The sequence below is a fragment of the Xenopus laevis genome, chromosome 6L, assembly GCF_017654675.1.
Source record: "Xenopus laevis strain J_2021 chromosome 6L, Xenopus_laevis_v10.1, whole genome shotgun sequence".
NCBI classification, from domain to species: Eukaryota; Metazoa; Chordata; class Amphibia; order Anura; family Pipidae; genus Xenopus; species Xenopus laevis.
This window is the reverse complement of record NC_054381.1, coordinates 53194869-53215281: the sequence shown is the minus strand read 5'-3', so window position 1 is coordinate 53215281 and position 20413 is coordinate 53194869. Positions and strand designations below refer to the sequence as shown.

General features: G+C 39.7%; 1 protein-coding gene across 11 annotated transcripts in view; it reads right to left on the bottom strand.

Moving 5' to 3' along the window:
• Nucleotides 1-800: 800 nt before the first annotated feature.
• pomgnt2.L (protein O-linked mannose N-acetylglucosaminyltransferase 2 (beta 1,4-) L homeolog) overlaps nucleotides 801-20413 on the bottom strand; it is a 69688-nt gene continuing 50075 nt past the window's right edge. For 2 of the 11 annotated variants that reach the window (XM_018266492.2, XM_041565441.1), the window contains exons 2-4: nucleotides 10205-10304; nucleotides 4675-4773; nucleotides 1175-3435 (exon numbers count right to left, since the gene is read on the bottom strand). In XM_018266492.2, coding sequence (XP_018121981.1) covers nucleotides 1613-3349 — 1737 coding nt within the window. In that variant the 5' untranslated portion in view covers nucleotides 3350-3435; nucleotides 4675-4773; nucleotides 10205-10304 and the 3' untranslated portion in view covers nucleotides 1175-1612. 11 annotated transcript variants of the gene reach the window in all.

Sequence of the window (20413 nt, the reverse complement as noted above, 5' to 3'; positions counted from 1 at the left end):
TCTGCACTTGGGCAGTAAACTTTGGCAACTAATCAGATGTTCACTTTCTTTCCTATACCTGCAGCTGGCTGAATAGAAGCTGGGTTATGGCCATGGTGCAAATTTTAAAAAAGCCCAGCTGTGCCCCAAAAAGTCAAATGAATAGATGACAAAAAAATGCCCTCGAAATAGACACCTATTCTGGTAAGCAGGCAAAACCAACACAATAACCCCCAAAGAAAAGAAGTACAAACAGAAGCTAGCTTACTGTTTTCATACAACTCAAGGGTGAAAAATTGCATCTGATTTTGTACAGGTATGGGACCAGTTATCTATAATGCTTGGGAACTGGATAATGTATCTTTCATGTATCACCATACCTTAAGGGGGTTATTTATTAAAGGTTGAGTTGAGTTTTTCAATGGTAGTTTCTCTAAAAAAACTTGAATTTTTCCGATTTTTTTATGCCTGAAGCTATTAAAATCCGGAATCTAAAAATTCACCAGCTAAAGGTCATGTAGAAGTCTATGGCAGAGGTCACTTTAATCATTTCAAGATGTTTTTTACCTTCGTAATTTTCAGGTTTTTTACACTGGTTTGCATTCTAAAACTCAATAAATCGAGTTTTTTTCCCCCCAATTCCATTCATTTGAGTTTTTTTTTACATAAATAAGCAAACATTTGAGTTTATTCGAGGTAGGAAAAAAACCTCACAAACTCGACCATTGATAAATAACCCCCTAAATCTACTAAAAAATTATTTTCATCTTAATAAAACCCAATAGGATTGTTTTGTCTTTAGCAAGGATTAATTACGTTAATTAGGATGAAGAACAAAGTACTGGTTTATTATTACAGTGAAAAAAGGAAATCATTTTTAAAAATGTAAATTATTTGATTGTAATGGAGTCTATGGGAAATTGCCTTCATGTAATTCAGAGCTTTCTGGATAATGGTTTTCACAATATGGATCCTATACCTTGAGTTAGACTGGGTTCTTCGGAGATCATTTTCCGGGAGAATCTAATACCAAATTCCAATTAGGTGGCTGCTACGTGTTGGCGAAAAAAAAGGATTTATCCTGTGCGGATTTGGTCAGAGTATATTTCAGAACATAAGGAGATAAATTTGGATTTTGATAAATAACCCCCTAACTGTTTAAGACTGAAACTGAATAATAAAAAAGCACAAAGCATTCAAGAAAGAAAAAAAAAGATTTGTAATGAAATCTGGCAAACAGTTAATCAAAGCTGCGGAGAGACAAATAATCACAATCAGTACATCCGCATGACTATTACAAGGGAAAGAGCTAAAGCTTTAATCAGTTGTTCACATTAGCCACATTGAAATACAAATAACCTGTAAACCTTTTTTTTTTTACATATAAAGGCATTAAATTACAACATATACATTATGTACATCCAGCAATTTATCAACATGACACCCAGTTTTAGATAAATACCACAAAATCTATAATAAGTTACTAAAATGTTTAACTTAACTTGTAGCAGTTTATTGAACTGCACCTTTATTTCATTTGAAAATGCTAAAATGACCTACACTCCGTGTTTTTAGTGAGCCCATCCCGACGCAGGAAAAAAGAAATCTAATAAACAAGGCTTGGTATTGGAGCTTATGTACTGCACACTAAAACCTCTGCAAAGGGTCCAAGAAGGGTCTTGTTGAAAATGCATCTGATCCACACCAAATAAGTTGTAAAAGGTTTGATATTTTCAGAAAAAGTGTAGTTTTGTTGAGATAAGATATAAGGCATATAAGAGTTTTCCCCTTGTTCTTGAATCCATACTTCATATTTAACATCCCTTACTTTCAGGAACTTGAGATTCCAGGGGATCTGCCAAGACACAAACAGCTTGGCCTCACTTGTACCCTGGGCAGATGCTTGGCACTTTGATTCCCGCACTTTTCCAGGATACAGACCTGGTGTCCATTTTTGTCTCCTCAATCCAAGTTTTGTTTTCACAGTACTTTTGATCACTTGAATTAGAGAAGAAATGTTGACTTTCGTGTCCTGATAAATCCGAAAAAGCCACTCAGGGTTGCGGCAACAGAGGTGACGCGGTACTTCCTTGCTCTTCTTTATGCGTTCCTGCTCTTTTGTTTCCAGGTGCACAATCCCACCTTGTTCCCATGGTCGGTCAGGATAAGTGATCGTATTTTCCTCTTCAGTATTCTGCCAGGCAACATACTGGAGTTCCATACCAGGGAGTGTGGACAGTGTTTTATATGGAGTGTAGTGTTCAGGATTTATACCATATGGGAAGAGCTCTACCACAACAGCCCCTTTTGGTAGAAAGAGAGATGTGACTAACTGTGCACCATGCATGCTAACAAGCATGGTTGCATTGCTGAGGAGTCTGACAATATCTGAAAATGAATGGTCTTCAAGGGAAACAGTTATCGTTTTCATCTGAAATTCCTGAGCAAGAGCCAAGAGCAGCTCTGCCTCGTTTACAATGAGTCGGTTCATTGATCGACTAAACAAGACAATATATGCTTCTGCTGCATTTTGATCTAAAGTTATGTTCAATTTGCCCATCATGAATTTTGCAAAGTGTCTAATTTCATTTCCTGACACCAGTATGTTCGCTTTTGGACCTTGTGGCTGGACAAAACCATACTGATACCATGTGGTGATCTTTGATAAGCCCACATAAGATTTAGTGAAACAAAGAAGCCTGCCTAGGGTTTTCAGCTGCTCTTTTAAGAGGGGCTGCTTGTTGCTCATGAACTTATAAAGTTCAAAATGCAAGCCTTCATTCCATCCTTCCATAAAGAAAAGTCTAGATTCAAAGTCTAGGTCTGGGAACTGCTGTATAGTGTAGAAAATAGGGAGAAGGTCATCATGAAAAACATGCATTAAGTTATCAGGGTTAAATCGGTTCATGATCAGTGCAACGTCTGGTACAAAGACAGGCTTAGGCATAAATTTTAAAGCAGCAGCTGGAAGCTCTATAAAGTTAAAATACTGTGTGTTGTGGTCATCAACTGAAGACAAGTCTAGCAATGCAGGCTGAAAACGTCTTGGGCCCAAATTGGGCAACATAATTGAGGCGTTACTATGGAAGAAGACAAACTCTTCGGCCTCTGTAGAGTAGCAAAGTGACTCAAAACGACAAACGCGGTCTGTATGCATCCTACCAGAACACACCATTCTGGTGCCATCCTCCACTAGTGCTTGCAATGCTGCCTGATAGTCAATGCGTACTTGAGACAACTCTTGAGACTGTCGAGTCAGTTCCAGCTCTTCCTCAATCACATAGAACTGATCCAATAACTTGACATGCTTCCACAACACTGCAGCCATGATGGACACAAGCAGCGCACTGAACACTGCTGATATATTCATTTTGCAGATGGACTAGATTAAAGCAGTTGAAAAGGAACCCCAAGAAAAGGTCTGTCATTATCTGCCCAGCTCAGAGAAATGAGTATCTGGAATAAAGGAACAAAACATTATAGAAGGTTAAAATTATTTGCAATAACAGCATCCATGTAAATCAAAACCATCACATTTTTGTGATTATAATGTATAATGTACACCTTAGAGATGAAAGAATAGCATATGAATAAAAGTGGCTCCCAGCATGATTATCAGATGTTTAATATTGCCATAATTACGGTAACTTGTCTGTCAAGGACAGTTTAAGTTGTTGTACAGTAACACCAAAAAAATTAAAGTGCTTAAAATAAATAACAATATAATGAACTGTTGCCCTACCCTGGTAAATCTGGTGGGTTTGCTTCAGACTACTATAGTTTATATAAACAAGATGATGTGTAGCCATTGGGGCAGCCATTCAAAGCTCTGGAAAAGGAGAAAAGGCACAGGATAAACAGCAGTTAACAAATAAGCTCTTTAGTATACAATGGGATTCTTCAGAAGTTATCTGCTATCTACCGTGTCTCCTGTTCTTGAATGGCTGCCCCCATGGCTACACAGCAGCTTCTTTATACAAATTATAGTGGCGTTTCCGAAGCAAGCACACCTGTTTTACCAGTGTGAAGCAACAATACATTATATTCTAATTACATTTTTTGGTGATACTGTTCCTTTAAAAGGAGGTGAGAAAGGGGAAATAGCTGTGTGCTGCTGCAACAGTCAGAAACTGCTCTTTTCGTTGTATTTTAGCATTGTTATCATTTAAGAAATGCGATTCTGAAGCTTTATATTCAAACTGCTCTTTTCATACAGTATCAATTTACATGTGATCATCAATATTTTATTATTCCTTTTAGAGGAGGTTAGGGTGGACTGACAAATGTGGTAATGATCAAAGCAACTGTCCTGCCACCATTCTGTAACTCTGGAAAGGACTTTGATACTACATTTCATCAGATAACAGTTGGTCTGTCAGGACTCATCATTAGTGCAGTTTCACTATTCAACTGATTCAATGAGAGCCAATCATCCAGCCCACTAGACGTTCATGGTGGTATAGTTGCATCAAATTAGATAGAGGACTCAGGTGCATGGCCCTGAGCATTTAGCTTTGGAAGTGGTTAAGCCATCATCAGTAAAAGGGTTTTCATGCCAACTGTAGTAGTTACTCGCAGTCTGTGTCCTGAGGATACCACAAAACTGTTGAGACTAAAGATACACTGTATTTTCTACAATTAAAATCTGTAGACTTCCAATGTGCTTGTATCTGTTACCTTCATTTGCACACATACCTTTTGACTGTTTGATAGTTGTCCCTTGAAGGATGCAAGGCTGGTTGGAACCGTGTGGAAGACAGTTGCTGAATACTACTGTACCGGTTCACAGCAAATCTGAAAGGGAAATCTGATCTGAGAAACTGCCTATTCCCAGCAACATTTCCATTTCATTTAAGAAATTAGAAGCTAAAAATGAAACAGAGCACGAGTGGCATGCATTATGGCCTGTATCAAAATGTATTTACTCTGCTGCTCTGTACAAATGATATCCACTTCTTTGTCCACAAAAGAATTCTAATTATTATTACTATTTAAACAGTTATTATTCTGAGACTCTGGGAAAAGTAATTGTTGGCAGCAACTGTTTATTATGCAGTGAGTCTTACTCCCACTGGATGATTAATCCTCTGCCTTTTTAACCTGCCTTCAGGCTCCCAACCCTACACCACTACCAGATATCCTCATAGGAAAACATGGAACAGGTGGATCTGTCAGAATTGCCAGCAATGATCTGCCTGTGCTGTTGGGAGCCTGTTAAGAGCACAATCACTACAGACAGGTTTATTAACCCTTTGTATGCCACACAACATACAGTGCAATGGCACCAACATTCTAGCATTTTACAGTTTTCCTTTTGATCTATGCCCCATGCCTTGTGTTTATTTTACTAAAAACAGACATGCATGGTTGCTAGGGTAAATTGGACCATAGCAACCAGATTGCTGAAACTGCAATCTGGAGAGCGGTTGATTAAAAAGATAAATAACGCAAAAAACACAAATAATTAAAAATGAAAACCAAATGCAATTTGACTCAAAATGTCACTCTCTATATCATACTAAAGGTTAACGCAAAGGTAAACATCCCCTTTAAGTAAGTTCGCTGGTACCCTGCACTACACACAGACACAGTCCTGGAGATGACAATATGGGAGCTTTCAAAGGAAAACTAAAAGCGCTTAGCCAACACAGGGCTCCTCCCAAACTTAACAGTCAGTAAGGAAAGTGAATTTTAGCATTTACTTAACTGCAGTGAATCCTTAAGGATCCTAGTTCAGGTTTTAGTAAAGCTGCCCATATACAGTAAAACCTCAATTTTATATACCCTAATTTAAAATTTTCCCTCATTTTATATCTTCTTTTGTGATCCCATCTATATATTATGCGTTATAAATTTCTTTGATTTTACATTTTCCCTGATTTTACACCATTTTATTCTGGTCCCCTGAAAAACGTAAAATGGGGGTTCTACTGTAACTATTTCTTATATATACTTATTTATTAGGCAATTACAGTGTAACAGCAATTACAACAAACACCTATAAGCCCACACAAACAGCATTTTAGCGAAAGGTGAATATATCCTGCAGCAGGATTCTGCATCTCAGATCCACATCAGCTGTTTATGAAATGCATAATTGATAGCACACAGAAATATACAGCAATCAAAGTAACGAATTTATAATTGAGATCTTTACACCCAATAATAAAAGCTTATCTGTCATAATGCCTTACATACCTCAGTGAGATATCTGCAAATACACTGGGAAGCCATATTGCAGCCAAACCTTTCTTAAAGGGATACTGTCATGGGAAAACTTGTTTTTTTTTCAACACAAATCAGTTTATAGCGCTACTCCAGCAGAATTCTGCACTGAAATCCAATTCTCAAAAGAGCAAACAGATTTTTTATATTCAATTTTGAAATCTGACATGGCGCTAGAGGCTAGACATATTGTCAGTTTCCCAGCTGCCCCAGTCATGTGACTTGTGCCTGCACTTTAAGATGGAACTACTTCCTGTCAGGCTGTTATTTCTCCTACTTAAAGGACCAGTAACATCAAAAAAAAATTTTCAAAAATTCGTTAGTATACAACGAAAAAATAACACCAAGACAAATTAAAGTTTAAAATAGCAAAGCCTTTATTAAGAAATAACTTACATAAATTCCACTTCCTGTCCTCTTCAGAAACGGCGAAAAGGCGCCCATCCATTCTGCGGCGCTTGACTTCTCCTCCCTGGCTATTCACTGACAGTCATCTCATTCTCCAGCTCTTCTTCATCCTCACAGGAGCAGCAGTAGGAATGCAATGTTGGCGGGCTCCCCATTGGATTCACGAGGGGTGCAGGAAAGTAGAGGAGGGCAGTGCGTCCATTCCTGCCTTGAGGTTACTGTTCAGCGCTGTGGACATCTGCGAGCTGGCGGCCGGTTCCTGTTCAGCGCTGTGGGCCAGGAACATTAGCTGCTCAGTGCTCCATCTTCATGTGGCCCCTCTCCTGGCTGCTTCTGGACTCCATGCTAATATACCACGCTGAACACACACCCTGCGGTATCGGCACCGGTTCTTCAAGGCAGGAATGGACGTACTGCCCTCCTCTACTTTCCTGCACCCCTCGTGAATCCAATGGGGATCCCGCCGACATTGCATTCCTACTGCTGCTCCTGGGAGGATGAAGAAGAGCTGGAGAATGAGATGGCTGTCAGTGAATAGCCAGGGAGGAGAAGTCAAGCGCAGCAGAATGGATGGTCGCCTTTTCGCCGTTTCTGAAGAGGACAGGAAGTGGAGTTTATGTAAGTTATTTCTTAATAAAGGCTTTGCTATTTTAAACTTTAATTTGTCTTGGTGTTATTTTTTCGTTGTATACTAACGAATTTTTAAAAAATTTTTTTTGATGTTACTGGTCCTTTAATGTAACTGAATCAGTCTCAGTGGGGCTTGGCTTTTACTATTGAGTGTTGTTCTTAGATCGACCAGGCAGCTGTTCTCTTGTGTTAGGAAGCTGATATCTGGTTACCTTCCCATTGTTCTTTTGTTAGGCTGCGGGGGGGGGGGGGGAGGTGATATCACTCCAACTTGCAGTACAGCAGTAAAGAATGACTGAAGTTTATCAGAGCACAAGTCACATGACTGGGGCAGCTGGGAATTCTGTTGGAGCAGCACTATTAACTGAAAAAAAAACATGTTTTCCCATGACAGTATCCCTTTAATATAGCAAGGCATGCACATAAGGGTCTGCATTGACTGGATTATGAACACCATCAAATTTATAGCAATACCTGAATGTCACCTGAATCACCCAGCCAGCTTAATTAGGCTTGTGAACCTAAGCATGGGAGTGCAATCTAGTTATATTGTCACAGTGAGTGATTAGTTTGCTCACAGAGCAATCAATAGCTATGGGTGACATTAACCTACCTATCATATGTGCTGAATGTACAGCAAAAACAGCTGTATTCCCCCTGGGCTTCCAATGACTTTGCAAGGTTAGTTATGTTTTGTCTGGAATAAGCAGTCTATTGCTGCACCACTGTAACGGGCCTTAGATTTCAGGAGAACACTTAGAATGTCAACCAATCATAAAAGAATTAGGAATTCAAATCCTGAATCTTTGATGAAGGATTCAGATCAATCCGAATCCTAATTTACATATGCATGAAAGGTAAGTGAGAGTTAAGACACAATACTACATGCGAGGAATGAAAATTGCAATATCCTAATTCGTCTTCATGGAAAGTCACGTGATTTCAAGGGCTTGGATTCAAATTCAGTTTAGCCAGGCAATTGGATTGGGCCGAACCCTGCTGGAAAAAGTCCCATACAGGATGCTGTTTCACAGTGCAGTTTCAGGCCATCTTCATGCAAATGTGATTTCATTGTGCTACAGTCTACCTTCTGCTTTGTATTACAAAAAGAAGAATTTTCTGCTCCCAGGAGCACACAATTGTTATTAATACAGGTATGGGATCCATTATCTGGAAACCAGTTATCCAGAAAGCTCTGAATTACAGGAAGGTTGTATCCTATAGAGCGCATTTTATCCAAATAACTAGAACTTTTAAAAATGATTTCCTTTTTCTCTGTAATAATAACACAGTATTGGAGGCAAAACCAACCTATTGGGTTTAATGTTTAAACAATTTTTAGTAGACTTAAAAGGGTGTTTCACCTTTAAGGCAACTTTTAGTATGTTATAGAATGGCCAATTCTAAGCAACTTTTTCAATTGGTTTGCATTATTTATTTTTTATACTTTATTAATTATTTGTCTTTTTATTCTGACTCTTTGCAGCTTTCAAATGGGCGTCGCTGACCCCTTCTAAAAAGCAAATACTCTGTAAGGCTACAAATGTATTCCTACTTTTTATTACTCTTCTTTCTATTCAGACCCTCTCCTATTCATATTCCCGTCCCTCATTCAAATTAGTGCATGGTTGCTAGTAATACTGCAATTTTTAGTACAAAAAAAAAAATATTTGATACCCATTTAATAGCAACACTTGTCACATGGCTCTTTATAGTTGTACTTCAATATACAGGTTTGGGCCCTGCCAGCCAGAATGCTTGGGACCTGGTGTTTTCCAGATAACAGATCTTTCTGTAATTCAGATCTGCATACCTTAAGTCTATTAGAAAATCATGTAAACATTAAATACACCAACTAGGCTGGTCCTGTTTCCAATAAGGATTAATTATATCTTAACTGGGATCAAGTACAAGGTACTGTTTTATTATTACAGAGAAAACTGAAATCAGTTTAAAAAATTTGGGTTAATATGAATAAAGCGGAGTTTGCAGGAGATGGGCTTTCTGTAATTCGGAGCTTTCTGGATAACGGGTTTCCAGATCCCATACCTGCATTATAAAATGTACGGCACTGGGTCTCCTCCTCGTAGCACTTTATAAATAAAGTTTTACATACACGTCTAACTGAATGATATTAGAAATCAGACTGTACAGACTATTACACATTATTAGATGTCAGCCAGTCTGGTGTGAAATGTATCTCCTTTTTGTAGTCTAGCACAATAAATGAAAGCAGACATCTGGTGGGTTATTATGGGTTACTAGATCTGGCCAAACTTTGTCTCATTTTAGTGCATAACTGGTGATCCTAATGGCTTCCATCCTTTAAGCAATAAAAACGATAAGGAAGTAATAATTTGAGGATATAAAACATTCAGCTGACAAATCACCTGTGGGCAAATACACTTCATTATTGTCCTAATTTTCAAAGAAAACTGTGGTACAGAAGAGGTACAGATAGACAAAACTGCCCTTCAGCTATTGAGAATTGCTACTGCTATCACAATTTCTTACATTCATCCTGATCAACTAATGCTGTGTCATTCAAAATGTTTCACTAGATACTACATAAAGGGCATTTGGCACGACATGAAGGGTTCACAACGCTAAAACATTAGCTTCTGGGGCTCCCGTGGAACCTGTAGTACATCCAATGGGCTAAACACTGACCCAGAATTTAATAAAAAATGTAAAAGACATTGATGAAAAAACTAATATGCAAAATAATGCCCTTTTATTGTGATTCTCAGCTCTCGTCCCCTCTGATATACGTGACCTAATTATAGCGGAGGACAGATAATGACCTTTCTTGGAGCTCAGAAGACTATTGCAGTGTAGTATGATGATGTTTTTGTGCAAGAACACAATGCACACAATGTATACTGAATTAATCTGAAATAATAACTGCCAGCTCTGAGACATACCGAGAAGAACAACTTAAAGGTGCCAGATTATTACTCACCAAAAAAGCAGGCTGCACATGACTCCAGCGCATCTGTAGAGTAGCGAGGCTGAGGGCTGCAAGATTACTGCTTCAGTAGCAATGTGTATGGTTCAAGCTGCTAAAAAAAGACACAGTGTTATTAAAGCTTTCTTCTCTGTCCCTTGGTTGAGCAGAAAAGGCGTCTCCTATTGTCTTGTGCCTGAATGAGGCATTATAAACAGATCTCGGGAATCCTGTTTCATTCATATGATAATAGCGGCTGCCACAGCACCATCTGTACACTGAGCTGTCATTTGCTGCTCCCCATTTCTGCTGGGAGCTCTGAGCATGCTCTGTCTGATACTAATGCCTATCATTCTCGCTGGCTTACCTCGATTTGTTATCTGCCCAGAGGTCAATGTTCCATGCAAGATGATTTGCTGCAGTGCTTCTGAATATCCCCTCAGGGAGGGAAAACTCCAAAAATAAACAGGAAATATGGGATTTCACACAAAGGTGTTTGAATGAAGAATGTTAGGGCAGATTTTCTTTTCTACTGACAATGCCACGGAAGGTCATAGCCTGCAGCAGAGGCATATCTGTTCTGATTAAACCGTATAACAAAGACTTGAAAGCTCACACTTCACATAGCCCATGCCAATTACTTCACAGATCCACCAGGCTGCTCAGTGGCCCAAAAAAGGCAATTCTAAAGGGAATTAGTCCAGCCATTCTATCGGCCACGGCCATTTGCTACTGGAATCAAATAATAATAATAACCTTAGATTCAATTCAAAGAGACATAAAACAGAGGTGGAAATTTATAAATAATACAAGATCCCTATTTTAAAAAAAAGATACAGGTATGGGATCCGTTATCCGGAAACCCGCTATCCAGAAAGATCTGAATTATGGAATAGGCCTCTCCCATAGACAGCAGTTTATCCAAATAATCCAGATTCGTTAAAATTATCTCTTTTTTCTCTGTGATAATAAAACAGTAACTTGTACTTGATCCAAACTAAGATATAATTAATCATTACTGGAAGCAAAACCAGCCTATTGGGTATATTTAGGGGCACATTTACTAAGGGTCAAATTTCGAAGTGAAAAAACCTCGAAATTCGACCATCAAATTGCAGTAGTACGATATTCGAAGTCAACGTTTTTTTTTGATTGACTATGGCCCTATGCGATCGAAGTAAAATCGTTCGATCGAACAATTAAATTCTTCAATTCGAACGAATAGATCGATCAAATGATTTTCAAAAAAAACTTTGACTTCTAAAAACTCGGCAGGTTTAAGGTGGCGAAGTGTCGAAGTCAAAGTTTTTTTTAAAGAGACAGTACTTCGATTTTCGAATGGTCGAATATTCAACGTTTTTTCAATTCGAATCGAAGTTGAATTTGGCCTATTCGATGGTCGAAGTACCCAAAAATTACTTCAAAATTCAAAAGTTTTTCAATTCGAAAATTCACTTCGAATTCACTTCAACCCTTAGTAAATGTGCCCCATAATGTTTACATGATTTTCTAGTACAGGTATAGGATCCCTTATCCGGAAACCCGATATCCAGAAAGCTCCGAATTACGGAATGGCTGTCTCTCAGACTCCATTTTATCCAAATAATCCAAATTTTTAAAAATGGATTTCCTTTTTCTCTGTGATAATAAAACAGTAGCTTGTACTTGATCCCAACTAAGATATAATTAATCCTTATTAGAAGCAAAACCAGCCTATTGGGTTTATTTAATGTTTAAATGAATTTCTAGTAGACTTAAGGCATGAAGACCCAAATTACGGAACATTCGTTATCCAGAAAACCCCAGGTCCCGATCATTCTGGATAACAGGTCCCATACCTGTAGATTTATGGTGTGACAATCCAAATTATGGAAAGATCCCTTATCTGGAAAACCCCAGGTCCCTAGCATTCTGATAACAGGTCCCATAACTGTATAGCCTTTTTAAAGCAGCTATGAAATATGCTGGAAATGGTTGCATTTCATATTCAAAATAATACAAAAGATATTTGTATACCGCTACCCACAATCCTTTCGCAAAGGGTACAAATCTTTGTTGTGTGTGGAAATCCATGTTGGCCTGTGTTTTAAAGGGGTAGTTCACCTTTACATTAACTTTTAGTATGTTATAGAATGGCTCATTCTAAACAACCTTTCAGTGGATCCACATTTATGTTTTAATAGTTTTTTTTTTTTGACTTCTTCTTCTGACTCTTTCCAACTTTCAAATAGGGGTCACTTAGCCCATCTGAAAAACAAAGGCTCTGTGAAGCTACAGATTTATTGTTACTCATCTTGCTTTTCAGGCCCTCTTCTATTTATATTCCAATCACTTATTCAGGTCAATGCATGGTTGTTAAAGAAATTTGGACCCTAGCAAACAGACTGCTGAAACTACAAACTAGACTGCTGAATAAAAAGCAAAAAAAAAAAAAATCAGCTTCAAATTGTCTTCTCAGAATATTGCTCTATACATAATGACAAAAGTTAACTCAATGGTGAACAACCCCTTTAAAATAACCTTGTTTCAAAGAAAACATTATTGGGCACAATACAATTTCATAAACCGGAGTTAACCATTTGATAGACAGCACTGTATAGCAAGTAGGGCGCACTTGAGGGAGCAGTAAAAGAAGAAATGTACACACAAGAGCAATTTCACTGGAAAGGGGGTAATAATGAGATGTTCCCCTCCACATATATAGCTATGGGTTAATTTTCAAAGAGTGTAAAAAATCATGCGTTTAAAATGGGACAATTATAAAAGACAAGTGCTACACTTATATATTATATTATGGAGCAATATATATATATATATATATACACACAAATACTTTATTTATACAGCCCAACTTGCTATGAAATTTTATTGTACACAATAATGTTTTCTTTGAAACAAGGTTTTTTTTAAAAGGGGTTGTTCACCTTTGAGTTAACTTTTATTATGTATAGAGTGATATTCTGAGACAATTTGCAATTGGTTTTCATTTTTTATTATTAGAGGTTTTTGAGTAATTTAGCTTTTTGTTCAGCAGTTTGACATTTCAGCAGCTATCTGGTTGCTAGGGTCCAAATTATCCTAGCAGCCAGGCAGTGCTGTGACTGGAATATGAACAGGAAAGGCCTGGATAGAAAGAGAACAAATAAAAAGTAAAAATAAAACTGTAGTCTCACAAAACTTGGTTGCTTGATGAAAACAAAAACAAAGCAACTAGTGGTAGTTGAGAGTGATCAGTGGTGGAGGTGGTAGAGAAGGGGTGTAAGGGATGTCTGGGTACCAGCAGGCCCGGACTGGCAATCTATGGGTGCTGCTGTAAGATGCCATAGACAGTCACTATTTATTGGGCTGGTAGGGGGCTATGTGGGCCTCTATCTGAGCTGTTTGGGGATCTGTGTTCCTGAAATGACAGGGCCTGTTTTGATTCTCAGTCCAGACCTGGGTAACAGGCCTTGGACTCCAACAGAACTTGGCCCCGTCATGTCTCCATCTGCTGATGCCAAACTTCAAATGCTGCATATTTGCATGTCATCTGTTTTCAGTGTGGTCCTGTAAGCACCCACACAGAAAGCGAATAGTGCTTTTAACTCATGTGTTGCAATATGGCAGAATGCATAAAAAAGCCACCACACGGGAACACCTTACAACACCTGAGTGTAACAGCTTTTATAATTATGCCCCTAAATGAATTCAGGGGGGTTAAAAATGTGTGTTAGTGCTTGAAGTCTGGGTGAAAGTGGCATTGAGTTATGTTAGTGACAATAGTGAATTTGAATCCAAACTGGGGTTGCCACCTTTGCCAGCGGTTAAACCAGAATAAAGGTGGCGGGGAAGATAGCATTGGTGGTGGGACAGTGATGTTGGGGTGGGCATGATGACATCAGAGGAAGGCACAATGATGTCACTGGAGTTATGACGCTAGGGTAGGGTTAGTGCATTACTTAGATGCAAATGGCTTGATATCTGTTCAGTTTTCTGAATGTTTTAAACCCGACACACAGTCCTTTGTAAAACGGAGAGGTCCAGTCCAAAACTACAGGGGTGGCAACCCTCTCTCTATCTATATTCTGCCTTATGAGTGAGCCCAAACCTCTAATTACAAGTATGGGGTCTATTATACAGAAATTGATTATCAAGAAAGCTCTGAAATACAGAAATGCTAATTCAGAAAAACAGTTTCTTATTTTTGATTGATTGGACATTCAACCCAATTTAAGGTGGCCATACACGGAGAGATCCGCTCATTTGGCAATGTCGCCAAACGAGCGGATCACTCTCCGATATGCCCACCTTGAGGTGGGCAATATAGGGCTGATCCGATCGTGGGCCCTAGGGCCCAACGATCGGATCCTAACGAATGGGAATGGGGGTCGGATCGCGGGACCGCATCAACGAACAGATTTTTTTTTTTTCCCCATCAGATCGAGATCTGGCCAGATCTCGATCGGGGAAGCCCGTCAGGGGGCCCCATACACTGGCCAATAAGGTGCCGACTTGGTCTGTCGGCAGTTTTTAGCGGCCCATGTATGGCCACCTTTAACTATGCAACTATGATTTGCTTTTTTTTGTTTGTTTCTGAAATAATAAGAAATTAACTGCACTTGATAATAACTAGGCAGTGTTAAGGTGAGTATCTTAGTATTTAAATGTTTTTATTTATTGGGCAGATTATTATTTGGGTTTCACAAGGCTGAAAAACAAACAGGAGACCCGAACAGGCCTTAGTAAAACTGAACTTTTCGGGTTAAAACCGGACTGGTGGCAACCCTAGTCCAAACTCTGAAGTTAGCTAGAGGCTAAAAGAAATATAGCATAAACTCATGCGTGCAAGTGCTGTTACTGCACAAAAAAAATCCAGATATGACAGTAGGGAACAGGGCCGGAACTAGGCAGAGGTAGGCAGAGTAGGTGCCCGGCTAGGGTGCAATTGTAATGGGGGGGCAGACTTTTAAGGGGATTTTTTTTTTCAATTTTATAAACCGCCTATTCCAAACCCCTCTTGCCTGTGATTTGTACTGCTGGCACTCCCCACCTCCCTCTTGGCAGCTGCTGGCACAAATAAATATTTGTGGTCAAAATGGTGGATTTTTGGATCCTGCTGGAACAGATACATATTTTGGCGCTATATGGTGGATTTTTGGATCCTACTGGAACAGATACATATTTGAGGGCAATATGGTGGATTTTTGGATCCTGCTGGAACAGATACATATTTGGGGGCAATATTGTGGATTTTCTGGCTGCTGCTGGAACAGATACATATTTGAGGGCAATATTGTGGATTTTCTGGCTGCTGCTGGCACAGGTACAGATTGGGGGCAATATGAGGGATTGGCTGCTGCTGGCACAGGTACAAATGGGGGTAATATGATAGCTGCTGGCACAGGTACACAGATGTTTGGGGCATTATGATGGATTGTTGGCTGCTGTTGGCACAGCTACAAATTAGGGGCAATATGATGGATTTTTTTGGCTGCCGCTGGCATAATTACAGACTGGGGGTAACACTATTATGGATGTTTTGTCTTATGCTGGCACAGGTACAGATTGTGGGCAATCTGAGGGATTGACTGCCATTGGCACAGGTAAAAATGGGGTTAATATGATAGGTGCTGGCACAGGTACATGGGGCAACATAATGGCTGCTGGCACAGGTGGGAAATGGTAATGTAGGACTGGGTGAGGGGCATTGATTGAAGCCCTTGCCTACGGTTCCAGTATACCTTGGCCCTGGTTGAGAAGATTGGGGGGGGTGAAGTAGCATATTAACCCTTGATATGACCAATCACCACAGACAATGAATAGGTGAGAACATTAACTCCAGACATTCTGTCAGATCATCGCAGAGAAATGGATCATTAGCATTACATTTAACCCATATTTCTATGCCAGAACGATCACTGCAGAAAATGGACATATTCAAAGCGTCAGTTCACTCACACAAGCAGCGTAGCACAAACTTGTTCTCTCCCATGCTGCTTGTCGACTTCTCCCTCTCAACTGACACTCCCACAAAAAGACTGCCATGCGTTCCAGTTTGGAATGCACGTCCATCTTTATTCCGTATCACACAGCCGAAAAACACTTCTGAGCAGCTGGCCTAGCAGGCAGGATCACTAACACTCGAGTGCTTAGGAAGCCGTCTTGCTCACCTGGCTCTTGAGTCGACTCTCCGCTTTATCTCGCAGCTTCTGAGAGAGACGCTATTCCCCGGCCTTGTGTCTGTATTTAGAACTCCTCCCCCTTCCCAGAATGACCAGCATTTAAGGTAGTGCAGCTAGAATTTAAGGCAGACTTTCCATTCTTCCTCCCATGCTGCGTGTTTATTGCATTCTCTTTTTATGGTTTTGTTTTTAACTCGATGTAATCATTCTAACCCGTGTCACTGTTTATGAGCACATGTGGTAACTACCCGTGCAAAACAATGACTGCTGTATGGCACTTTCCAGGGAGATTACATTTTAAAAGGGGGTTTTCTTCCCACGACAGCTCCTCTGCTGCTGCCTCTCTTGTATCTGGCATGTGACTAATGGGTGCATTCGAAGTAAATAATAAAGCATACCTCCCAACTGTCCCTTTTTCGGAGGGACAGTCCCTCTTTTGACAGCTCAACCCGCAGTCCCTCATTTTTACTGGAAAGTCCCTCTTTTTCTATGCACTGAAAAGCCAGAAAAAGAAACAGTTTCTCACTTAATTGGCTTTTAGCAGAGAGCCCAGAACAGCTAACAGGTGCAAATAAGATACTTTGTAACAATTTTGAGACACAAAAACACAGTTTAGATAAGGAGAAATATTTTCAAACTTTCATAACCTGCCAAATTTTGTAAAACAAACATGGTAATTAGGGGGTGTGGCCACAGAAAGGGGTGTGGTCAAAAAAATTAGCTGCGCTACGTGCGGAAAAAAATTTTTTGTCCCTCTTTTTACTTCCAAATTGTTGGGAGGTATGAATAAAGAAATGCCCATGGGTTTCAGCCAAGATGGAGAAAATACAGCCTGTACTATACAGGGCTGCACTGAGAATTAAAATAGGCTCTGGCATTTCAGGTACACAGAGGCCCAAACAACCCACACTAGCCCACTAAATAGTGACTTCTATGGCACCTTATAGCAGCCCCTCTGGCATCTGCCAGAACCCACAGATTGCCAGTCCGGGCCTGTGTCTGAAGGAAGATCAGTGTCGGACTGGCCCACAGGGATACCAGGAAAAGTCCCGTTGGGCCCAGGTGTCAGTGGGCCCTTGTGCTGCTAAACATTTGGCCTATTTCATGGTCATTCCCTATTTCTATGAGAAAAGGAGGCTTAATAGATGGAATAATCAATTATAATATTATAGAATGTAAAGAAAGGAGACTAGAGGTTGAGTGAGGAGAGGAAGAATAATAGTACTGAGAGTGGGCCCCTGGTCGAAGGCTTTTGGGTCCGACACTGAGGAAGATATTAATACTGCATAGTCATCTGCCTGTGCATTCAGCAGGACCACATCAACAGTACATTATATTATAGGTGTGCTATACACATGTCCTGTATGTAAACATTTGAAAATGAAGCTAGAAGGACTGCAAGCAACTGCAACTGAATCATTTAATTAAAGTTCTCCTGCTTTAAACAACAGATTTAAGTGCTATGGAATATGAGGTGCATTCCTGGCAAACAAATGCCCAATACCTCCTCATTTATTTTTTTCTATTCACTTGATAACTGGCCCCTCGCCCATGTCCCCTGCTCACACTGCCCATAGGTAAAAGAGCAGCCAGAAAGGGGGGATTTCTTTACAACTATAGAGGAAGCTGACCTGCTTACTCTATGGTTACAACATGGCACTGTTGATTATCCAGGACCAGTGCTCCTGTTAGCAGAAAATGTCACCAGCCTTGGGTACTTGCAAGAGCACTAACCTCTTCTTTCCTTCTTTCTTCACACAGGCACACGTGCAGTAGAGTTAAAAGCCAGACTTTAACAAAAGGTCGGCTTTTCCGCACTACTGTGCATGCGTCGACTCCTGGATGTTTGAAGAAAGAAGAAGGGAAGAAGAGGGTCGCTTGCTTGGTGCAGTATTCTGTTAACAGGACCACCGACCGGGGGTATCAGGTAGGTCTTTACAATCCTTGGGGGTTCCCTAACTTTGTCACCTCGCTTAGATTGGAGCTTTCCTTCTCCTTCAATATGTCACCCAGAGTTATAGCTCACTAAAAGTAATGTGTGGTGTTCAGGCAGGTACCTACACAAAGTCTGTTACAAATATATGGGGACAAAGAATAAGAGCAGCTATGGTTTTAATGTCAGTTTACACTGCTACACACTAAGAAGTATCTGCCAGTTCTGATCACTGCCACCTTTAATATATATTTGTTTCCAGGCCACAAATGACAAAACAGAACAGAGACTAATCTGTTTTTTTTTTCAATCAGTCAAGTCCCTTTTTTAATTGTTTTCATTTCCACCGCTAGAGGGCATTAGAGCATAACACATAATTTGTTCTAATTATAATACTGCATAGCCTTTAAAAGCTGCTAAAAGTTTGAAAGTTCATTGCTGACACCAAGAAGCTCTGGTTAATTTATGTATTGTCCTGAATATGTAATTACACATGGGTCTGCTGGCTCTTGTGCAAGTAGGAATGCAACAGTTTATGCCTAAAATGGGTCCCTTTTCATAAAGCACCCCAGTTTTGGGCTGAAACAGTGAATTTTGATCGACAAAAGAGCTGGTAAATACAATATGGACGCTGCATCATTTGTAGTATTGCAGCTTTTTGGTATTTAATGATGTGGGAGAACCAAGAAAGTCAGCTTGAAGTAAATTCTTAAGAATCCAGGTCTCAGCACCATTCTGTTATTGACCAGAACCAAATGACCAAAACCATTTTCTTATGCACATGATTGTTCTCACAGAACATTCTGTTCAGAAAAACATGACCAAATCCTAAAAAACCTTTAGAAATATCTTTAATGAGGAGTGTAACTAGAGGGACTAAATGGAGGAGCCACCCAAGTTTATTAACAATTTTAGTGCAGCTTGTATGGGCGGCCAATAGATGGATATTTATTTATAAGCACTCATGGGTACATGTTTAGGGTGGCGGCTTAGGGAAGTAACCCATGGATGTCTATATAAAAACGGCAATAATTTCTTTTAATTACTGTTCACTTGTTTGGAAGCAAATTGTTGCTATAGGTGGGCTGCTATAGGTTACTGCACAAGGGGGTTCAAGTGCCTTATAAGGGTAAGAATGTATAGTTCTGTGACTGGTTAAATCATTATTTCTGCCTGGCTGAATACTAAAAGCTGGATAATTATAAAAGTGGCCATACACGCACAGATATTGTCCAACTATACAAAGTTTCGTATGATATTCAGTAAGTGTATGGTGGGAGATGGGGCTCCTCCGCAAGAGGTTAATGCTGAATCATCCTATAAAGGTAAAATTCTATTGTTTTTACCAGCATATCTGACGATTCAGCTCTCAACGTTTGTAGTGAAAACAAACAACCTTTCTTGCGACCTATGGTCGCAGGAAAGATTGTAAATGCAACATGTATGGCCACCTTAAGAGAGGATGTAAGACAAGGACAATGTGTATTGTCCACTACTACTAAAATGGTTAACATAATAAATCATTTATTACAACAATAAAATAATTAACAATGAACAAACAGCTGCACAGTTCCGCGATGAATCGAAGTAGATGTGCGTAAATTATCTTATCGGATGAAAGGTAAGGAAACCCTGCTCACCCGGTAACAGACGTGACCTGGGTGTAGAAACCCCAGGTCCAGCGCTTGATTCAAGTAAACGGTCGCTGATATAAAAGTGGAATAACACTCACCCGTAGTCTTTAGTGGTCCGGGTGCATCGCCCCGAACCCGTAGCAGGGGGTGTGTGCACAGTCAAGTATAGAAGAAAAGGCAAGCACAGCCTTGAAACTTTATTTCAAATGCATTAAAACCAGAATGTCCTGACGCGTTTCGTATCTAAGCGATACGTAGTCATAGGCCTATGACTACGTATCGCTTAGATACGAAACGCGTCAGGACATTCTGGTTTTAATGCATTTGAAATAAAGTTGAAATTTTATCCATACCAAGTGACGTCCGGCTGTGCTTGCCTTTTCTTCTATACTTGACTGAACAATAAAATAATACTGTACTTCACAGATACGTTAAAGGCAAAGTGTCCTAAAGGTATTTAAATGACTTAGGCATTAAAGTGATAATGTATGCATAA